The 17,628-nt window shown below is 43.0% G+C and overlaps 1 protein-coding gene across 13 annotated transcripts in view; it reads left to right on the top strand.

The window, feature by feature from the left end:
• The window catches only part of DAB2IP (DAB2 interacting protein), a 728,988-nt gene that overhangs the window by 637,719 nt on the left and 73,641 nt on the right, over nucleotides 1-17,628 (top strand). For all 13 annotated transcript variants that reach the window (XR_012236021.1, XR_012236022.1, XM_073599533.1 and 10 more), the window contains one exon: nucleotides 15,099-15,335. Coding sequence is in view for 11 of the 13 variants with exons in the window: in XM_073599533.1 (XP_073455634.1) it covers nucleotides 15,099-15,335 (237 nt within the window). In the remaining 2 variants the exon portion in view is untranslated. The remainder of the gene's footprint in view (nucleotides 1-15,098; nucleotides 15,336-17,628) is intronic.

The raw sequence follows: 17,628 nt of genomic DNA, 5'->3' as shown, positions 1-17,628 counted from the left end.
ACCTCCTTTATAAACTGGGTTTCAGCTATTTATGACTCCCCCCAGGCCAAAGTGAAATACTACGGGTTTGAATCAATTACCTTCCCTATTAAAAGGGGTACCCGCCAAGGTTTCCCACTTTCCCCACTCCTATTTATCCTGGCACTGGAACCCTTGGCAGAGGCCATCTGATCCCACCCGGATATAGCGGGGGTGGAAATAGTGGGTACTCCGCACAAGTTGTCATTGTTCATGGATGACATCCTGTTGACCATCACTAAACCCAGAATCACCCTCCCTAACCTGCTTTCTCTTTTGGGCACCTTTGACACCTTTTGGGGCCTATCAGTTAACCCCACTAAATCCAAAGCAATGTCGATCAATCTCTCGCCTTCTGAGCTGGAAACCCTGCAATCTGCATTCTCCTTCCAATGGTTAAACTCATTACCCTACCTTGGGATCCGGCTCACCCCAAGATACTCAGGCCTATATCAAGCCAACTTTCCCTTACTGTTTATGAAGTTGGCAGCTATGCTCTCCTCCTGGTCCACCCTCTCAATGTCCTGGTTCGGAAGGATTGCAACCGTCCGTATGTCCTATTTCCCAAAGCTGCTGGACTATTTCTGGGTCTTACCGTTCCAGGTCCCTTCTCATATTCTCCGTATACACCAACGCAAAATCATGCAGTTTATCTGGGGTTCTACGAGACCCAGGATCAAAAGGCAGGTACCGTACGCCCACAGGATCAATGGTGGCCTCTCGGTTCCCAACTTACACGCTTACTATACAGCAGCGCCCCATTATCCCACCTCCATGAGAAACATCAAATGCCGTTGTGGGCCCCCATTGATCTGGTGGATTCACACCTGATACCATTAGCCTCCCTCCCTTGGCTCCCTCGAGTCCACCGCCCAAGCACTATCGGTCCATGTTTGGCCCACTCACTTCGGTTGTGGGACACGGTCAAATACTCGGCAAGCCTAATCTCCCCCTACTCCACCTTCTTCACTGTCCATTATTCCCACCTGGATGCGATAATCCATTGCAGTTCACATGGTGGACCGAGAACGGATTTGTGGATGTCCACTCCATGTTTACCCCCATTAAGATTATCCCATTTGCAGCCTTACGGTCCTCTTATGACATCCCCCTTAGGGAGCACTACAGTTATCTCCAACTCCGACATTTCCTCCAATTCCTTATAAAATCTCGAACGACCCCTTATACTTTGACCCCCTTTGAAAGCCTTTGTAGATCATGACCCCAGTTTGATCTCTTTAATATATGCAGCCATAATAGGCTCCAAAAAAACACCCTTGAGACCATACCATCTCCAGTGGAGTGCGGAATTGGGGAAGCAACTGGACCCAGAGGATTGGCAGATCATGACTATTGCACTGTCCAAGTGCTCCAAGAACGTTCTCTTCTTGGAAAATGCTTATAAAGTGCTATATAGATGGTATTACACCCCGGCCAGATTAGCGAGTTTTATCCCATCATATTCTCCCTTATGTTTCCGTGGGTGTTCTCAGGAGCGCCCAATGGTACACATTTGGTGGAAGTGCCCCAGGGTGTGCAGACTGTGGGTCAGAGTCTATGCACACCTCTTCAACACTAACATAAAGAGGGACCCTTTTGAGGCCATTCTGGGGAAACCGATCACAGAATTACTACGACCAGAACGCCAATTGGCATCTCATATTTTTACTGCAACTAAATTAACCATAGCAAAAGCTTGGAAAAATCCGGCTCTTAGTTTTGAAACAGTTCAAATCCGCGTAAATGGCTTCATGGTTAATGAGAAACTGACAGCCGTGTTATCAGATACACATGACAGATTCCTCCAGACATGGCAACCCTGGGTGGCACATACCCACCCTTCCCGCTTCTATCCAGCACTACTCTCTCTCTAGTATATCTCTACCCCCCCCACCCCGTGGACTCCCCTCTCCTCTCACTCTTCTTTTTCTGTTTCTTACCCTCTTTTTCTATCCTACACACCTACCTCATTCTTCTGGTCCTCCCCCTTCTCACACCTTCCTCCTATCTTCACTTTTCTATGTCTCTCTGGCCCACAGGCTAGGTCCTGCTGGGATTGGACACATGGTGAGAAAACGTTTACGAATATATAATGCCTTTCTTTAGGTACACTCATCAGTTTTTCCTTTACATTTTTCCTTTTGTTTTCTTATTGAAATGCTATGTTTTACATTTTCTCGACACGTGCTACATAAGGCTCTGCAAAACCACTTACACACAAGTGAAGTCTAACGTGTTACCACACCACCAGGATTTGCTGACCTCATAAGATCGCCCCTGAATTCTCAGGAGCCTGTGCAAACTCTTGTGTCTCGGACTAATATTTTTGACACCTGAAGTTTATGCAAATATGTATACATGCTGTGTCCACCACTGTTTTTGTATTATCCTGTTGATCTGTATGTCAATTAAATCCTTTGTACAAGAAAATTTACTCATGAGAAAGTCGATTAATAGAATGGGAACGACCATGCTTGGATCGAAATTAAGCTGTTTCCTGCTGAAACAACTGGATTTTGATCCATATATGACCAGCTTTTATACTAGAATGCTGCCAGCTAGGAATAAGGGAGGCTCATACTATGAGTGCCACCAGCAGGGAATGGGGGATGTTAGTGCTATGAGTGCTGCTAGCTGGGAACGGGGGGCATTTATATTATTAGTGCAGCTAGTATGGGTTTTTGGATGTTTTTACTATAAGTGTGCAAGCTGGGAATAGAAAGGGCAGTTACCTAGAATTGGGGGTTAGGGGGACATTTATAATTTGGGATGATTTACTAAAGGCAAATATGCTGTGCACTTCGCAAGTGCAGTTGCACTAATTTTCCCCAGAGCATAGGGAATGTGGTGCATCACTGCTGAATTCCATCATCCAATCTTGTGCAAGAAAAAATGCTGTTTTGGTTTTTTTAAATTTTTTTGCACCTGATAGGTTATTCTTTAGAAAGTGAAGCTTCACTGCATTCATCAAGCTCTGGGGAAAATGAACGCAACTGCACTTGCAAAGTGCAGTCTTTTTGTTGCAGCTAGGAATGTGAGACGTTTATAATAGAATTGCTGCCTGCAATGAATGTGGGACATTATTACCATGCAATGTCATCAGGCAGGCATGGGGGGTGGGCAACTAGATATAAATGTCACCAATCAGGAATGGTTTACATTTATACTTTGAGTACAGCCAGCCGGGATTGGAGGACATGTATTCTCTAAACGCTGCCAGCCAGGAGTGGGGGACATTTGAAAATTGAACACTGGCAACTTTGGCAACTTTAGTAATTCCTTGTTTTCCATTACCACGATATTTAGCACTTAACAGTTACATTCTCCAAAATCTGCTCCAAATTTGAACCTGTGAATTTGTTTTACTGCAGATAATGTAATACTATTGCTGGTTAGAACAAGTTAAAGTGGTTGTTAAGCCACTCTAACCTGTATACACCATCTGCACTGCCTCCTATTGTAGTATCCCCCTCTGTGTGTGATTTAGAAAAATAAATGCTGCAAATACTTAAATTCACTGCCGAGATTGTGATCACATGACTGGCCAGCTTTCTCCTTTTATCCTCTGAGAGATGCAGCAGGCAGGCTGAGAGGCCTCTGCTGATGTCAGTCTGGAGGGGAGGAGAAGAGGAGGAGAGAGCTGGCTGGTCATGTGATCGCAATCTCAGCTCTTAAATTAGGTATTTACAGCATTTATATTTATAAATCATTCACAGAGGGAGACACTGCAATAGGAGGCAGTGCTGATGGTGTATACAGGTTAGTGTTATGAGAGCAACAGGAGGGGCGGCTCACACACAGACAGAGAGGGGAGGGGGAGGAGGACACAGGAACAGAGAGGAGAGCAGATAGCAGGCTGCTGATGACAGAGGCACGTAAACGGACCACGGTGTCTGGTCTCAGCAGCCATGATACACCGTAGTCAGTTTACAGAGGGGTGGGGAGAAACTGTCAGGATCAGCCAGGTTTTTTAGGTGTTACAGGTGTCCAAATGACACAGGACAAGCACTGTGTCATAGAACATGCTTTAAAGGAGCAGGATCCTTCTTTTTTTGGGGGGGGTTAACAAACGCTTTAATATCAGCAAATTCTGGGATTCTTTTCATCACTCAGGGAATGTAAAATGGTATAAATAAACAAAAAGGCCTATGTGACAGTTGACAGAATGACAGTTTCAGCTACAAGATGAGGGATGTCAGGCGTTACAAATAATTTCAGTGCATCTGTTGCGCTGAATGGTGCTGGTTGAATTTGGCATTCTGGTTCCACCTCAGGAGTTTTGACAATGATTTCCGTTCTCCTAAAATGACAGAAAACTGCAACTCATCAATAGAAATTAGCCCCCAAAAAACTGAGTGAAAAATGGCCCATAAACCTAAATGGTGGAATATTCTGCTCTGAGAATTGTGCTGCTCTATCAAAATACGCTCCCATGTTTTGTTTCCCCAACCCCTTGATAGTCATATATTTAAGAGGGAATTGAATGGTGGTGATTATAGGACAATTTAGACATCTGGAATGTTCCGGAACATGTAGCCTGCGTTGCGCTCCGGAGACCATTAGCAGGGAACGATGTAAAAAGTGATGGTTTGCCTTATCTCATCCATCGTGCTACATCATAATCTGATGCTTTCCATGCCTGGAGGGAGCGGGTGAAATGGAGCCACAAACTACCTAAATATCGACATTTATGAACATCTGAAAAATACGCTCAGGTGAGAATATCCCCCATAATGCACCAATTTATCTTGAGATAACGAGGAAGAAGAGAGATTATATATCATTCAGAGTTGAATCATTTCCCCTTCCCAAGTTATAGGCTAATATTTGTATTAGTCTTCGGGGCACAGAAGATATTGGGGTGTTATCCATCAAATTAGGACAAACTTAAAACTCAGAAATTCTGAGTACTGTCTATGATGAACAAAGCTTTGTTGATTATTTACCTGTTAATATAGTGAAATGATGTAACAACATACTTTCTGGGGGAAAATAAACTTCAAGACAGAAGTCACAAGGAGCAGAAATTGCTGCTTTCCTCATTATAAACTTCAATTTTGGCTGCAGAGTGCAAAAAAAATTCACCCTATATGTACAAAATAAACAGATTGGTGTTTTCTAGAAGCTGTTATTAGATCTGATTGGAAGAGAAGAAAGTTGGAGGACAGGCACAATGGTGCGCAGAATTGGGGCCCTTAGATTGTGGGTGCAAAATTGAATGCAAAAGGTGTCTACGGCCCCTTTCACACTGTCGGACTGTTCAGGTCCGCCTGTCAGTTTTGTCGGCAGACCTGAACAGGCGCTCCATGCTAGTCTATGGAGCAACGATGTCAGCGGTGACATATCTGCTGACATTCGACCCGGTTCGATCCGCTAAAATCAGACAGATGCCCCTACGTTCGCATCCATCCCTGGCGGATCGGGTGAGAGCTGATGAAAATGGACATGCTGTCCGTTTTCGTCCGATCTCTTCATAGTAACTAGCGGCGCTCGACAAGCCCCTCCCCGCTCAGTGAGCAGAGACGGACCTGTCATCCGCCGGCTCAGCAGAGATCAACGGAAAGATCTCCTTCTGAGCCGGCGGACCGAGGCAGACTCCGAGGCAGCGGATCCGCCTCGTGTGAATGATGCCTACCACTTTCCAGAGGCAACAGCGATAATGTGGGGAATTAAATAAAAGCACTAGGGATATGTTTATAAATCTAAACTTGGTGGACGAGGCTACTTTACCAGAAAACATATATGTCCCTAACACTCGAGTGCTATTTCAAGCCCGCAAATTAATTGCTCAAAAATGTTTGTCTCCCTATTCCCCCACCTTGAAGGAATTGAAAACACAAATAAATCATACTTTAAAGAAACGCTAAATTTACCAGCACAGAAACTGCGCAAATAAATTTGAAAAAGTTTGGAATAGGTGGCTTTGTTACCCCAGGTTTAGCTCCGACTTCATTAATTCTGAATATATTATTGCCTTAAACAGGGGAAGACTGGCTGTTGTGCTATTTTGGAGGGTACCTGGGTATTCACGGTGATCAGCCTGTTATTATATTGTTTATAGCTGTATGAAATATATGTACATTTTTTCATTCATCTTTCCTTCAGCCCTGGTTCACATTGATGCGATTTGACATGTCAATTCGCATGCCAAATCGGCGGCAATGGCAGCGTCCGAATCTGTGCGATGCCGCCTTTGCGACGCCGCACTGATTCCCAAAAGTAGTTTCTGTACTACTTTTGGCAATTTTAGGGTGCAATTTCCATTAACATCTGTGAAGAAACCCATACAGATGTCTCTGAAATTGCCCCCGAAATCGGGACTGAAATACGGGAATGAAATCGTGTGAGTTTGTGCTAACTCGCACAATTTCATTACTACAGTGTGAACCAGGGCTAAATGATATGAAGTTTGTCAGTACCGTATGCTGAAAAACAGCCCCACCTCCATCTTCACTGTTTGTATGATGTTTTTTGGGTGATGTGCAGTGCCATTTGACCTCCAAATATGGTGTGTATTATGACATCCAAAAAGTTCAATTTTGGTCTCATCTGACCAGACTATATTCTCCCAGTATTTCACAGGCTTGTCTAAATGTTGTGCAGGAAACTGTAATTGAGCTTCAACATGCTTTTTCTTCAGCAATTGAATCTTGCGTGGTGAGCGTACATACAGGCCATGGTGGTTGAGTGCATTACTTATTGTTTTCTTTGAAACAATTATACCTGCTAACTCCAGGTCTTTCTGAAGCTCTTAACTTGTCCTTGGCTTTTGGACAACTCTTCTGATAATTCTTTTCACTCCTCTGTCAGATATCAAGCGAGGAGCACCTGGTTGTGGCCAGTTTATGGTGAAATGATGTTCTTTCCACTTCCGGATTATTGCTCACTGGCACATTCAGAAGTTTAGAAATCCTTCTGTAACTAATGCCATCAGTATGTTTTGCAACAATAAGGTTACAAAGATTTTGAGAAGGCTCTTTGCTTTTACCCATCATGAGATGTTTCCTGTGTGACACCTTTTTATAGGCCATCAGTTGAGACTGAACCAGCTGGTATTAATTTGCACTGACAAGGGGCAGGATTGATTCCTAATTACTGATAGATTTCAGCTGGTATCTTGGCTTTCCGTGCCTTTTTGCACCTCCCTTTCTTCATGTGTTCAATACTTTTTCCCTGTGTCATTCCATTTTATTAAGTGTATATGAAAACAACCTCACGCTAAAATAATTTCTAACAGACTGCTGCACTTAAAATTTCCCTGAATACTGGAAAGTAGGCAAAAATAAAATAAAAGTGTGCTGTCAGTTAAAAGATATCAAACTCTATTAATAGTGACCACAGTGATAGTCAAATCAATTATCTTGCTCAAACTAGGAAATTGGTAACCGTGAATAAAAACAAAAAATAAAACATCCACATAAAATGTGTCACTTAGTGTCCATATTGTTCATTACTTAAAATATACTGTGCAATATGTCTCAAATAAACCAATATGTCTCAAATAAACCAATATGTCTCAAATAAACCAATATGTCTCAAATAAACCAATGTGATATATCAACATAAATGTCCAAAAACGAATAAAAAAAAAATAAAATTGTGTCCAAACGATTATTCAAAAAAAGACAGATGAGTAAAGGTGCACTCTTCCCAGTTTTCTTTAATAATTACATCCAATAAAGTGCTTCTGTGTTCCACCAGTGCTCAATAATCAAAAAAATGACCTCTTAGCAAATCTCCATGATTTCCAGATTATAAGAGATCATGAACAGCGTGAACTGCAGAGCTTCCTTAAACCTCCCAGGTTCAGCTGTACATCAGCACTGTGTGGAAGTGGATCATATGTTCAACCATAGACGCCTCAATCTCCACACCAGATCTCGTGGTGAGCCTCGAGTCAGCTATTCTTAGTATTGGGCCATGTTGTATATATAAAAATAAGGAAGACTCCATCGTGCAATATGTCCAAAAAAAATATTCATTTAATAAAATAAATGCACTTAGAGCAATTAAATAAAAAAAACAAAAGTGGTAGAGAGAGGGGTCCGACTGCGGCTTACACCACCAAGTACGGAGTACAGTAAGGTTTCAGCTTATCTCATTCAGTTCATCTCCTTCCGACACTTATTTTACCCGCTGTATGTAAAAAAATGTCAAAATTGTCCAGGAAGGTAAGTGGTTAATAGCGCCGCTTTGCTGCTATATAAAAAGAATTACCTCCAGTGTGTAGATAAGGAAACTGGAGGTAATTAGGACTGACTCAAACTTAGCAGAGTGCCTATCTCTGTATGCTGTGCAGGTTTTCTGATGCTACTCCCTCCCTACCTGTATTTGGTTGTCAAGGACGCTGTCCGTTTCACAGCCAACAGGCTCATAGCAACCAGTGACACTGGCAGTGGGCAGCGCCTAATTGGGAAGCTGAGACACTAGTCTCCTATTAGGTCTCCTTGTGATTGACAGTAGGCAGTGAGCAGATTCTATAACAAGTAGCAGGCTGTCTGTTGGCTATGGATCTGCCTAGTGCTACTGCTAATTAGAAGGGCATTGGACCTAATAGGGAACTAGTGTCTCTACATTCCCATCAGGCTCCTCCCACCCAACTACAAAACTCCAAGGCCTCTGCTCTATCTGTGTGACAGCGGCAGCGGTGGGGAGGGAGCTAAGCTGCATTGAAGATGGAGTGTTCGTATGATTTTTCTTGTTTTACTAATGTGACTTCATTGCTGCCACCCTCCTGCTCATCCTTGACCTCCTATTCCACTCCCTGTTCATGAATTGGTCACCTGCAGCGCATCTATCAGCTCATTCCCCACAGTTACAACCTTTTGTACCACCCTCCCCACCCTATTAGATTGTAAGCTCTTCTGAGCTTAATCCTCTTGTATTTTATTGTATTATAACTGTATTGTCTCCCTTTTATATTGTAAAGCGCTGCGTAAACTGTTGGCATTATATAAATCCTGTATATTAATAATAATAATTTGTCGTGCAGAGGCACAATGGAATGCTAAAGTGTGTTGTGGATTGGTTATATCTGAAGGAACCAATCAGCTTCTCGCTCTACATTACACTAAAAACATGAAAGGGAGACTTTGATTGCTTGTTGTGGGTACCCCAGACAGTTCATAAAAGGTCCCTGTAATGACCTCATCCATGTTTCAAACCTGTATATTGTTGTCAGTGCTGTGTAAAGTCTCCCCAGTCTTTCTAACTAGAAGCACACTACTAGCCACCGTTAACAACTTGACTGCCACTCTATTTATAACTGTCCTAAAAAACACAAATCACCATGGAAACAAGGAGCTGCAATAAAATATGGGAAACCATGGCCTTCACTGCATCAGTTACCATGTATAACAGCTTCCACTGTGGAAACGTGTCTGAACTTAAAAACACTTTATAAGGAATTAATTAAGCTTCCTGAAGCATTTTTATGGCATTTTAACGGTGCAGGAAACTGTCAGGAGTGGCGTGTGCCACATTAACTAAGCAGAAAAACCTGTTTCAGGTCTATCTGTGCCACCCACACCAGTTTGAGTAAAATAGAAACTAGTGGAGGGTCTTTTCCTAATCAACAAAGGGATCCTCACCAGGTCTGACAGCCTACATCCCTCTCTCTGCCTGTGCAGTGATTACACCACATAAGCAGAGCCTGCAGGGTTCACCATCCTCCAAAGCTCAAGCTCTCCTGTTCTCTTTGCTTTCATTTTTATGGACACTGCAGAACAGAGAACAGATCACTCAAATTTAACAAAAGGGGCTTGCCCCCCTTTTGTTGGTTAGAAGCAGAATCTGCTCTGTTTTGTATGTTTAGAAGAGAAGTACAAGCATTATGCTTTCACCACTCTTTGTTAATTTTCCTCTTTGAGATGAATTATCAAAGATTGACACACATCAGAAAAATTTGCCCGTTTCTAAATACCTGCTTAAAAAGGAGCTCCAGGCTGCTTCAGAAAAAATTACTGTAGCTGCTGACTTTTAATATAAGGACACTTACCTGTCCAGGGATCCCACAATGTTCCTCACCCGAGCCAATTCTTCAATCTGTGTTTATCTCTAGTAAGGGAAACAGGAAGTGAAGCCTTGCAGCTTCACAGTCTATTGCCTACTGCGCATGTGTGAGTCGTGTTGTGCCTAGTGTAGTCTTATGGGACTTGTGATGTGTCTTCGAAAATAACATTTTTGTGCACTCAAATTTGGATTTGAGCCCCTTTACTCTGTGTGTGCCAAAATTTTGGAGCAAAACTGAAGATATGTTCAGTATTTTAAAATATTCTAGTAACGGAGGATACTTCAGAACTGTATACACATTAGCATATCCGCGTAAGTCATTATTTTGGACATTTATAGAATATCCATTACTAGAATGCTGTAAATACTGTTGTAAACATAACTTCAATTTTGTGCTAAAATTTTGGCACACACAGGGTAAGAGTGATTTTACACCTTGCCGACCAGCCACCGCCGTTATACGCGCGAATCGCTGTAGCTGTATGGCGGCCACCTTAAGACCTATGGGGGTGCGCATGCCCTTGACGCAGAGTCGATGCGCGTGACGGCTGCGATGTCCGCCAGCGACCCGAGATCACTCCAGAGAGAGATAGAGCGAGAATCTGTCAAGGTAAACAGACAGATCCCTGTTCTGTCAGGGAAGTAGTGATCAGGATTCAGGAACAGCGATTTCTCTCTACTCCCTGTCCATACACTGTGCCCCCCCAGTTAGAAACACCTCACTAGGACACACTTAACCCCTTGATCTCCCCCTAGTGTTGACCCCTTCCCTGCCAGTGACATTTATACAGTAATCAGTGGCTATTTTTAGCTCTGATCGCTGTATAAATGTCAATGGTCCCAAAAAAGTGTCAAAAGTGTCCGATCTGTCCGCTGCAATGTTGCAGTCCCACTAAAATTCGCTGATCACTGCCATTACTAGTAAAAAAAAAAAAAAAATAATAAAAATGCCATAAATATATTCTCTATTTTGTAGAAGCTATAACTTTTGCGCAAACCAATCAATATAGGCTTATTGTGATTTTTTTTTTTTTTTTTTACCAAAAATATGTAGAAGAATACATATTGGCCTAAACTGATGAAGACTATTTTTTGGGTATTTATTATAGCAAAAAGTAAAAAATATTGGGGTTCTTCTCAAAATCGTCACTCTTTTTTTGTTTATAGCGCAAAAAGAAAAAAATGCTGAGGTGATCAAATACCACCAAAAGAAAGCTCTATTTGTGGGCAAAAAAAGGACGTCAATTTTCTTTGGGTACAGTGTTGCACGACCGCGCAATTGTCAGTTTAAGCGATGGTGTGCCGTATCGCAAATAATGGCCTGGTCAGGAAGTGGGTAAATCCTTCCAGGGCTGAAGCGGTTAAAGTATGTGTAGTCCCCAAAAAAGAAAAAAAATAGATCCTGTAGCTTTATAGGAGATTAAACAGCACAATGCTTGTGCTGCTTAATCTGCCCCACTCTAAGCTGTAAAAAACCTGCGGTGCTGCCCTCCCTTCTGTAAACTGACCACATTTAACATGGCTGCTGATCCATGATTACCATGGTCAGTTTACGTGCTTCTGTCATCCCGCTTCTCTGCTCTCTCCCCCTCCCTCTCTGCCTATCAGATCCTGTGTGTGTGAACCATCTCTGCAACCCCCCCCTCCTGCCGCTATTAGTAGCTAGCAGTAAAGGCAAAGAAATATTTCTGACAGCCCCTCTGTTTTATAAATCTACACTGTGTACATGTTTTTATAAAACGATGCCTTTATCACAGATCTCTTCTGGCTGGTCACATCACCCCCAGCCGATCTCCTGTCCCATCTAAGGGCTACAGCAGCAGGGGCTGAATGGCCAGCACATTGGTCACGTGACCTCCCCGGCTGATGTCAGAAGGGGATCTCGGCCCCTTTATCACTCATATCACACATATATATGGCTTTTCTTCAGTCTTGTCTTGACCAAACTTAAGGTCAATTTTTAAAAAAAATAACAAACAAAATATACTTACCTGCTCTGTGCAATGTTATTGGCCCTGAACCTCCTGTTTTTGGGTCCCCCTCCACTACTCCTGGCTCCTCCTCTTTCTTAGTGTGCCCCCATAGCAAGCTGCTTGTTATGGCCGCACACCTAAGGGCTTGATCCTGAGCTGTGCTGCAGACAGTGTGGCTCATCCTCACTCCCTCATCACAGGATCTGACTGATGGCTGCCTTAGCAAAAGCTGTGAGAGAGCTGTAGAGAGCGACTACAGATGGGCACAGTGCTGGATCAAGTGAGGACTCCGGAAAGTATGGGGGGGAGGGATTGATACTGTTTCCTAAACATTTTTTATCCTAATGCAGGGAATATATTAACCGCTTCACGACCGTCCACCATAGATGTACTGCAGCAGGGCGGCCACTCTGCATCAGATCACGTACCTAGTGTGTGATCTGACACTTCCGGGTCTAGGGCGCGCTGCCAGTGACTGGCTCCCACTGTGATACCACCGCGGACTCGATGTCCGCCAGCACCCGCCGATTACACAGGTCAGAAGGGAAGGTATTGATCCTGTGTTTTTGCAAAGCAGGAACACAGATCTTTTCCTTCCTCTAGTCAAAGCACCTCCCCCACAGGGAGTAAGCACAACCTAGGCATACATTTAACCCTTTGATCACCCCAGATGCTAACCCCTTCCTAGTCATTAGTACAGTGATCACTGTGTTAGTGTCACTGGTCCCCAAAAAATGTCAGGTGTCTGATTTGTCAATATCGCAGTCCCGCTATAAGTCGCTGATCGCCGCCGTTACTAGTAAAAAAAAAAAAAAAAAATACCATAGTTTGTAGACGCTATAACTTTTGCATAAACCAATATACACTTATTGGGATTCTTTTTATCAAAAATATGTATCAGAATACATGTTGGCCTAAATTGATGAAGAAGTTTGATATTTTACATATTTTTATTGGATGCAGTTTATAGCCGAAAGTTAAAAATATTGGGTTTTTTGAGGGGTTTTTTTCGGTCTTTTTTTGTTTATATAAAATAAAAACCACAGAGGTGAACAAATACCACCAAAAGAAAGCTATATTTGTGGGGGAAAAAAAACAAAAATGTTAAGTACAGTGTCACACAACCGCGCAATTGTCCGTTAAAGTAACGCAGTGCCATATCGCAAAAAATGGCCTGGTCATGAAGAGGGGTAAATCTTCTGGAGCTAAAGTAGTTAGGGTAAAAATGCTTAGGCTTTAGAACCAGTCTTTCCTTCAGGGAGTTGCTCGTCTAAATCCTTCAATTTGGCCCCCTGTGTCACCTTGCGATCTCAACCTTGTACTCAAACAATTAAGAGATATTTTGTTGAAATACCTCACTTAGAAGGTTGCCTTCCTGGTAGTCATTACATCTGTTAGTCATGTTTCTGAGTTTTCAGCTGCCCTTTCTTGTTTTACACAAGGACAAAGTAGTTTTGAAACCAATACCTTCCTTACTATGCAAGGTGGTCTCTTCTTTCCACTTCCATGAGGACATTGTTTTACATTCCCTTTGTCCTGATCCAAAACATGACAAAGAAATTGCCCTACATTGTCTAGATGTGGTCAGGGCTGACTGCATCTGGGATTTAGCTGATAGCCACAGCCTCTATTTGCAAGGCTGATTCACTCTTTCTCCTGCCTGTGGGCTTTCGTAGAGGGCATCCTGCTTTCCATTCCACCATTGCTAGGTGGATCAAGCAACTAATTTCCAGGGCTTACACCCTTAGGGACATCATTTCTCCTTTCCCTATCAGAGCCCATTCCACCAAGGCTTTTGGCACCTCTTCGGCTTTTCAGCATCAAGCATCTGCTTCCCAGATTTGCAAGGCCATCACTTGGTCCTCTGTTCATACAATTTCAAAGTTCTACCATAAATATTTAGGCCTCGGGCTAATGCGAGCCTCAGCTGCAAGGTTCTTCATGCTATCATCTGTGTGTTTTTGTTCAGGTTCTTCACCCTTGTTTCTTGTGGGCCTGCTGGCAGTTCAGTTTGCTATGTTGTTGCACACCACCCAGTTTATTGCTTGGGTACGTCCCATGGTCTATGAATAAAAGTTCTCTGACCTGTACTGTGCGATTAAGGTAATAGGAATTTTTACTTAACTGTAAATTGCTTATCGTACAGTACAGGAAACAGGCCCTCTACCCGGTGTGTTATGGTTTATTCTGCATATTTGTACATTGTTCTTTAAAATATGACCTCAATAAAATGTTGAGGTTTATTTGTTGAGTTTTGGCTTTCTCTTCAAATGTCCTTTTACGGTGTCAATGTTAGCTGCGCACTCCCAACAAAGGAGACAAAAGGGCTGGTGCTGTATAGATTTAGTTGTAATTGTCTTTGTCTACATTGGGGAGAAACCCTTTCTGTAAGGACACAGAAACAGGACGTGAAGAGAAACTATTACAGTGGGGACACACGACAATGTAAAAACTGACAAAACCTTTAAACCATTTCCACTGTACAAAACAAAAACAAGTGATTTGGATTGCCTTAGATCCAAATCCATAGCACAGATCTCCCCACTGTTTAGATTTGTCCCTGTTCTTTTGTGGGCAGCATTCTCTGATATTAGTAGTAGTAATATTATCATACTGTATATATCCACTTTGTACAGGTCGTGGAAGAGGTTAACAATATACATATCAGTAGTGTTGAAAAGGCTAATTTCTAAAAAAGTAAATCTCAGTATACTAAGAAGAATTTTGATCTCTGTCTCGTACCTTGGCCTGTGCCTCTGTGCAGTCCTAAAGGAGCAGGATTGGACAGCCTGATACATTTGCCATTCTTTTGCGATGTTACTGATGCTACCACCTGGGCAGGTTAACATAAGGATGGATAGACAGGTGCGATCATTGTATAGTGTGAATCAAATCTGCAATGCAGCTAATACACAGATTGTTGGCAATTTAATTTCTGTATTAGTGAACGTATTGATTCCCAAGGTCATTGCTGTATAAAGTAAAAATTAAAGTGTCATTAAGGCATCATCTCTCGTTTAATGAGCAGTGTAAAAGAGATAATTGGTTCTCTGCTGTCGATTGATCTTAATTTATTTCCCATGGTTCTCTCTGCAGCGTCTTCCCTCGAGAGCTGAAGGAGGTTTTTGCATCGTGGAGACAAGAGTGTAACAGCCGCGGTCGTCCCGATATCAGCGAGAGGCTTATTAGCGCCTCCTTGTTTTTGCGCTTCTTGTGCCCTGCCATCATGTCCCCATCACTGTTCAATCTTCTCCAGGAATACCCAGATGACCGGACTGCCCGCACCCTGACGTTGATTGCCAAAGTCACCCAGAACCTCGCCAACTTTGCCAAGTAAGAGACTCCCCAGAGGAGGTGGAGAGTGGTGGACCTATTCCCTGTTTTGGTGCACTTATCACAGGCCTCCAATTAGGCAGGAAGATCAATAGCTATTACTTGTATTGACTTTTAATTTCATCTTCAGCTGTGCCAATGGCTCTCCTCTACTAACTCAGTAAGAGGTGAGCACTGGAGCGCAACTTAATTAATAGTGCTCGGGGACAGAATGCACTTCTGATGTTTACATAAGGGATAAACACAAAATAAAATGCAGGCAATATAAAACGGCGAGGTCACTCTCTCTGGGTGCACTCAGTGACACAAATTAACACTGGTGAGACAGCGACATGTTACAGCGTCCTCTTAACAATAATAATTTACTTTTTATGGAAATATTTATGCATGCAAAATTAGAGATGTACATTGAAGGGGAAGGCTGGGGCATAGAGGAGAAGGAGAGCTTTCACATTAGACAGATGAAGAACAAAGTTTCGAATAACGTCTGAATGTGATGCTTGCAGTAAGAGCCATCTCACAATAGCGATCTGTATAGCTTCACATCCTCACTGGCCATACTGCTGCAGAATCTCCTTCACCAGTGAGGAGACCGCAACAGCCTGACAGTTCACTGGTTGAGCCAGCAATGGAGCCATACTATAGAAATAGCTGAGTTTTGTCTCTTCTTTCCTAGCAACCCTGTCACTGTTTGAAGTGGAATTTCTTACTTAAATTCCTCTTGACCGCTCCATGACCACATCCATTAGACATGGTTGCATCATGGCCCCATTCACATTAGAAACGTGCCTCAAGCACCTGGTTGTGCCACCTGACAGTGCCCAAGTGAAAGGGACCTTATTGTAATGCTTCTGTTTGCTTTTAGCTGGAGATATCATATAATGCAAAAGACATGAGAGTGACAACCTAAGCTTGGCCAAGGTGAAATATAGCACAGTATGCATTTTATGTATGGAGGCAATTGTTATTGCATTTAAAGATGACCAGTGCTTTGGTCTAAAGCATTGGTGTTTAAGATCACCAACGTGCCTCACTTAATAGTCGGTATATAGCTACAGAAGACTGTCAGAGGCTGTAGGTTGGTTGGAGAAGTGAGATATGAGACTGCTAGAGATCACACTCATTACAGTCCTTTTACAAATCCGTGCTCCTACTTCAACTGCTCGCTGTTTAAGTTTGTGGTCCATACACTATAATTACAAAAGAACTGCATGCAGCACTCAATTGTAAAATGGTACTGTGTCATTGTTTACAACCTCTGCAAAGACCAGAGGAAGGGTGACATTGCTGATTTCCCTTAAATTGCTAGTTGACTGTCTGTCAGCCTAAATCTCTGGCTTTAATACTTTGAGTCACCATTCCTGAACATGGGTATTATGTTGAGACCTTTCTCACACTTTTTCTGTATCTCTGGCTCAGCAAATATTACCCACTTGTCTACTAGGGTAAGTTTATAAACGGAATGGTCGACAAGTGGATAAATTGAGCTCACAGATGCTGCAGCAGCTTTGAGCTTGTTACCGGCTTTAAGAGCCAGTGAAAAGCTTTCCAATAAAAGTGATCAAGCGGCAATAAAAATGCTTTCCTTTAGCAAAGTAGAGCAAGTCTACAATAGAACCTTAACAGATTTTTATTTTTAATTTGGTCTGTGTCCCTGTTTCAGATTGTTGTAAAAACATTCTCCGCAGGACAGAAAGTAAAGGTAAATCTTTTTATCAGAAGCCCATTTAGCAGGAAAAAATCTGACAAGAGTTCCCATTCTTTCCCATGCTATCTAAAACAAAAACATAAATACATTTCGGCTTAAAGGGGTTGTAAAGGTAAAAGTTTTTTCACCTTAATGCATTCTATGCATTAAGGTGAAAAAACTTCTGACAGAACCGCCGCCCCCAGCACCCCCGTTTTACTTACCTGACGCCTCGAAAGTCAGCTTCGCGTTCCCGACATCTGTTCCTCCGCTCACCCTGGCCGCTGATTGGCTGCAGTGGATGGATTGAAAGCAGCGCAGCCATTGGCTCGCGCTGCTGTCAATCACATCCGATGACGCGGCGCGCCGGGGGGCGGGGCCGAGTGATACAGCGAGCGGCTATAGCCGCCGGCTGTATCACGGGAGCGCGCCCGCAAGCACTCACCACCGTGCGAGAGAGCTCGCATGAAGGTGGTAAATGCTTGCGGGGAGGAGCTGAGACAGCCGCCGAGGGACCCCAGAAGACCAGGTTCGGGGCCACTCTGTGCAGAACGAGCTGCACAGTGAAGGTAAGTATGACATGTTTGTTATTTTAAAAAAAAAAAA

The sequence above is a fragment of the Aquarana catesbeiana genome, linkage group LG09 (assembly GCF_042186555.1).
Source record: "Aquarana catesbeiana isolate 2022-GZ linkage group LG09, ASM4218655v1, whole genome shotgun sequence".
NCBI lineage: Eukaryota > Metazoa > Chordata > Amphibia > Anura > Ranidae > Aquarana > Aquarana catesbeiana.
The sequence above is the reverse complement of the archived record's forward strand: the minus strand, read 5'-3'. Positions and strand labels throughout refer to the sequence as shown.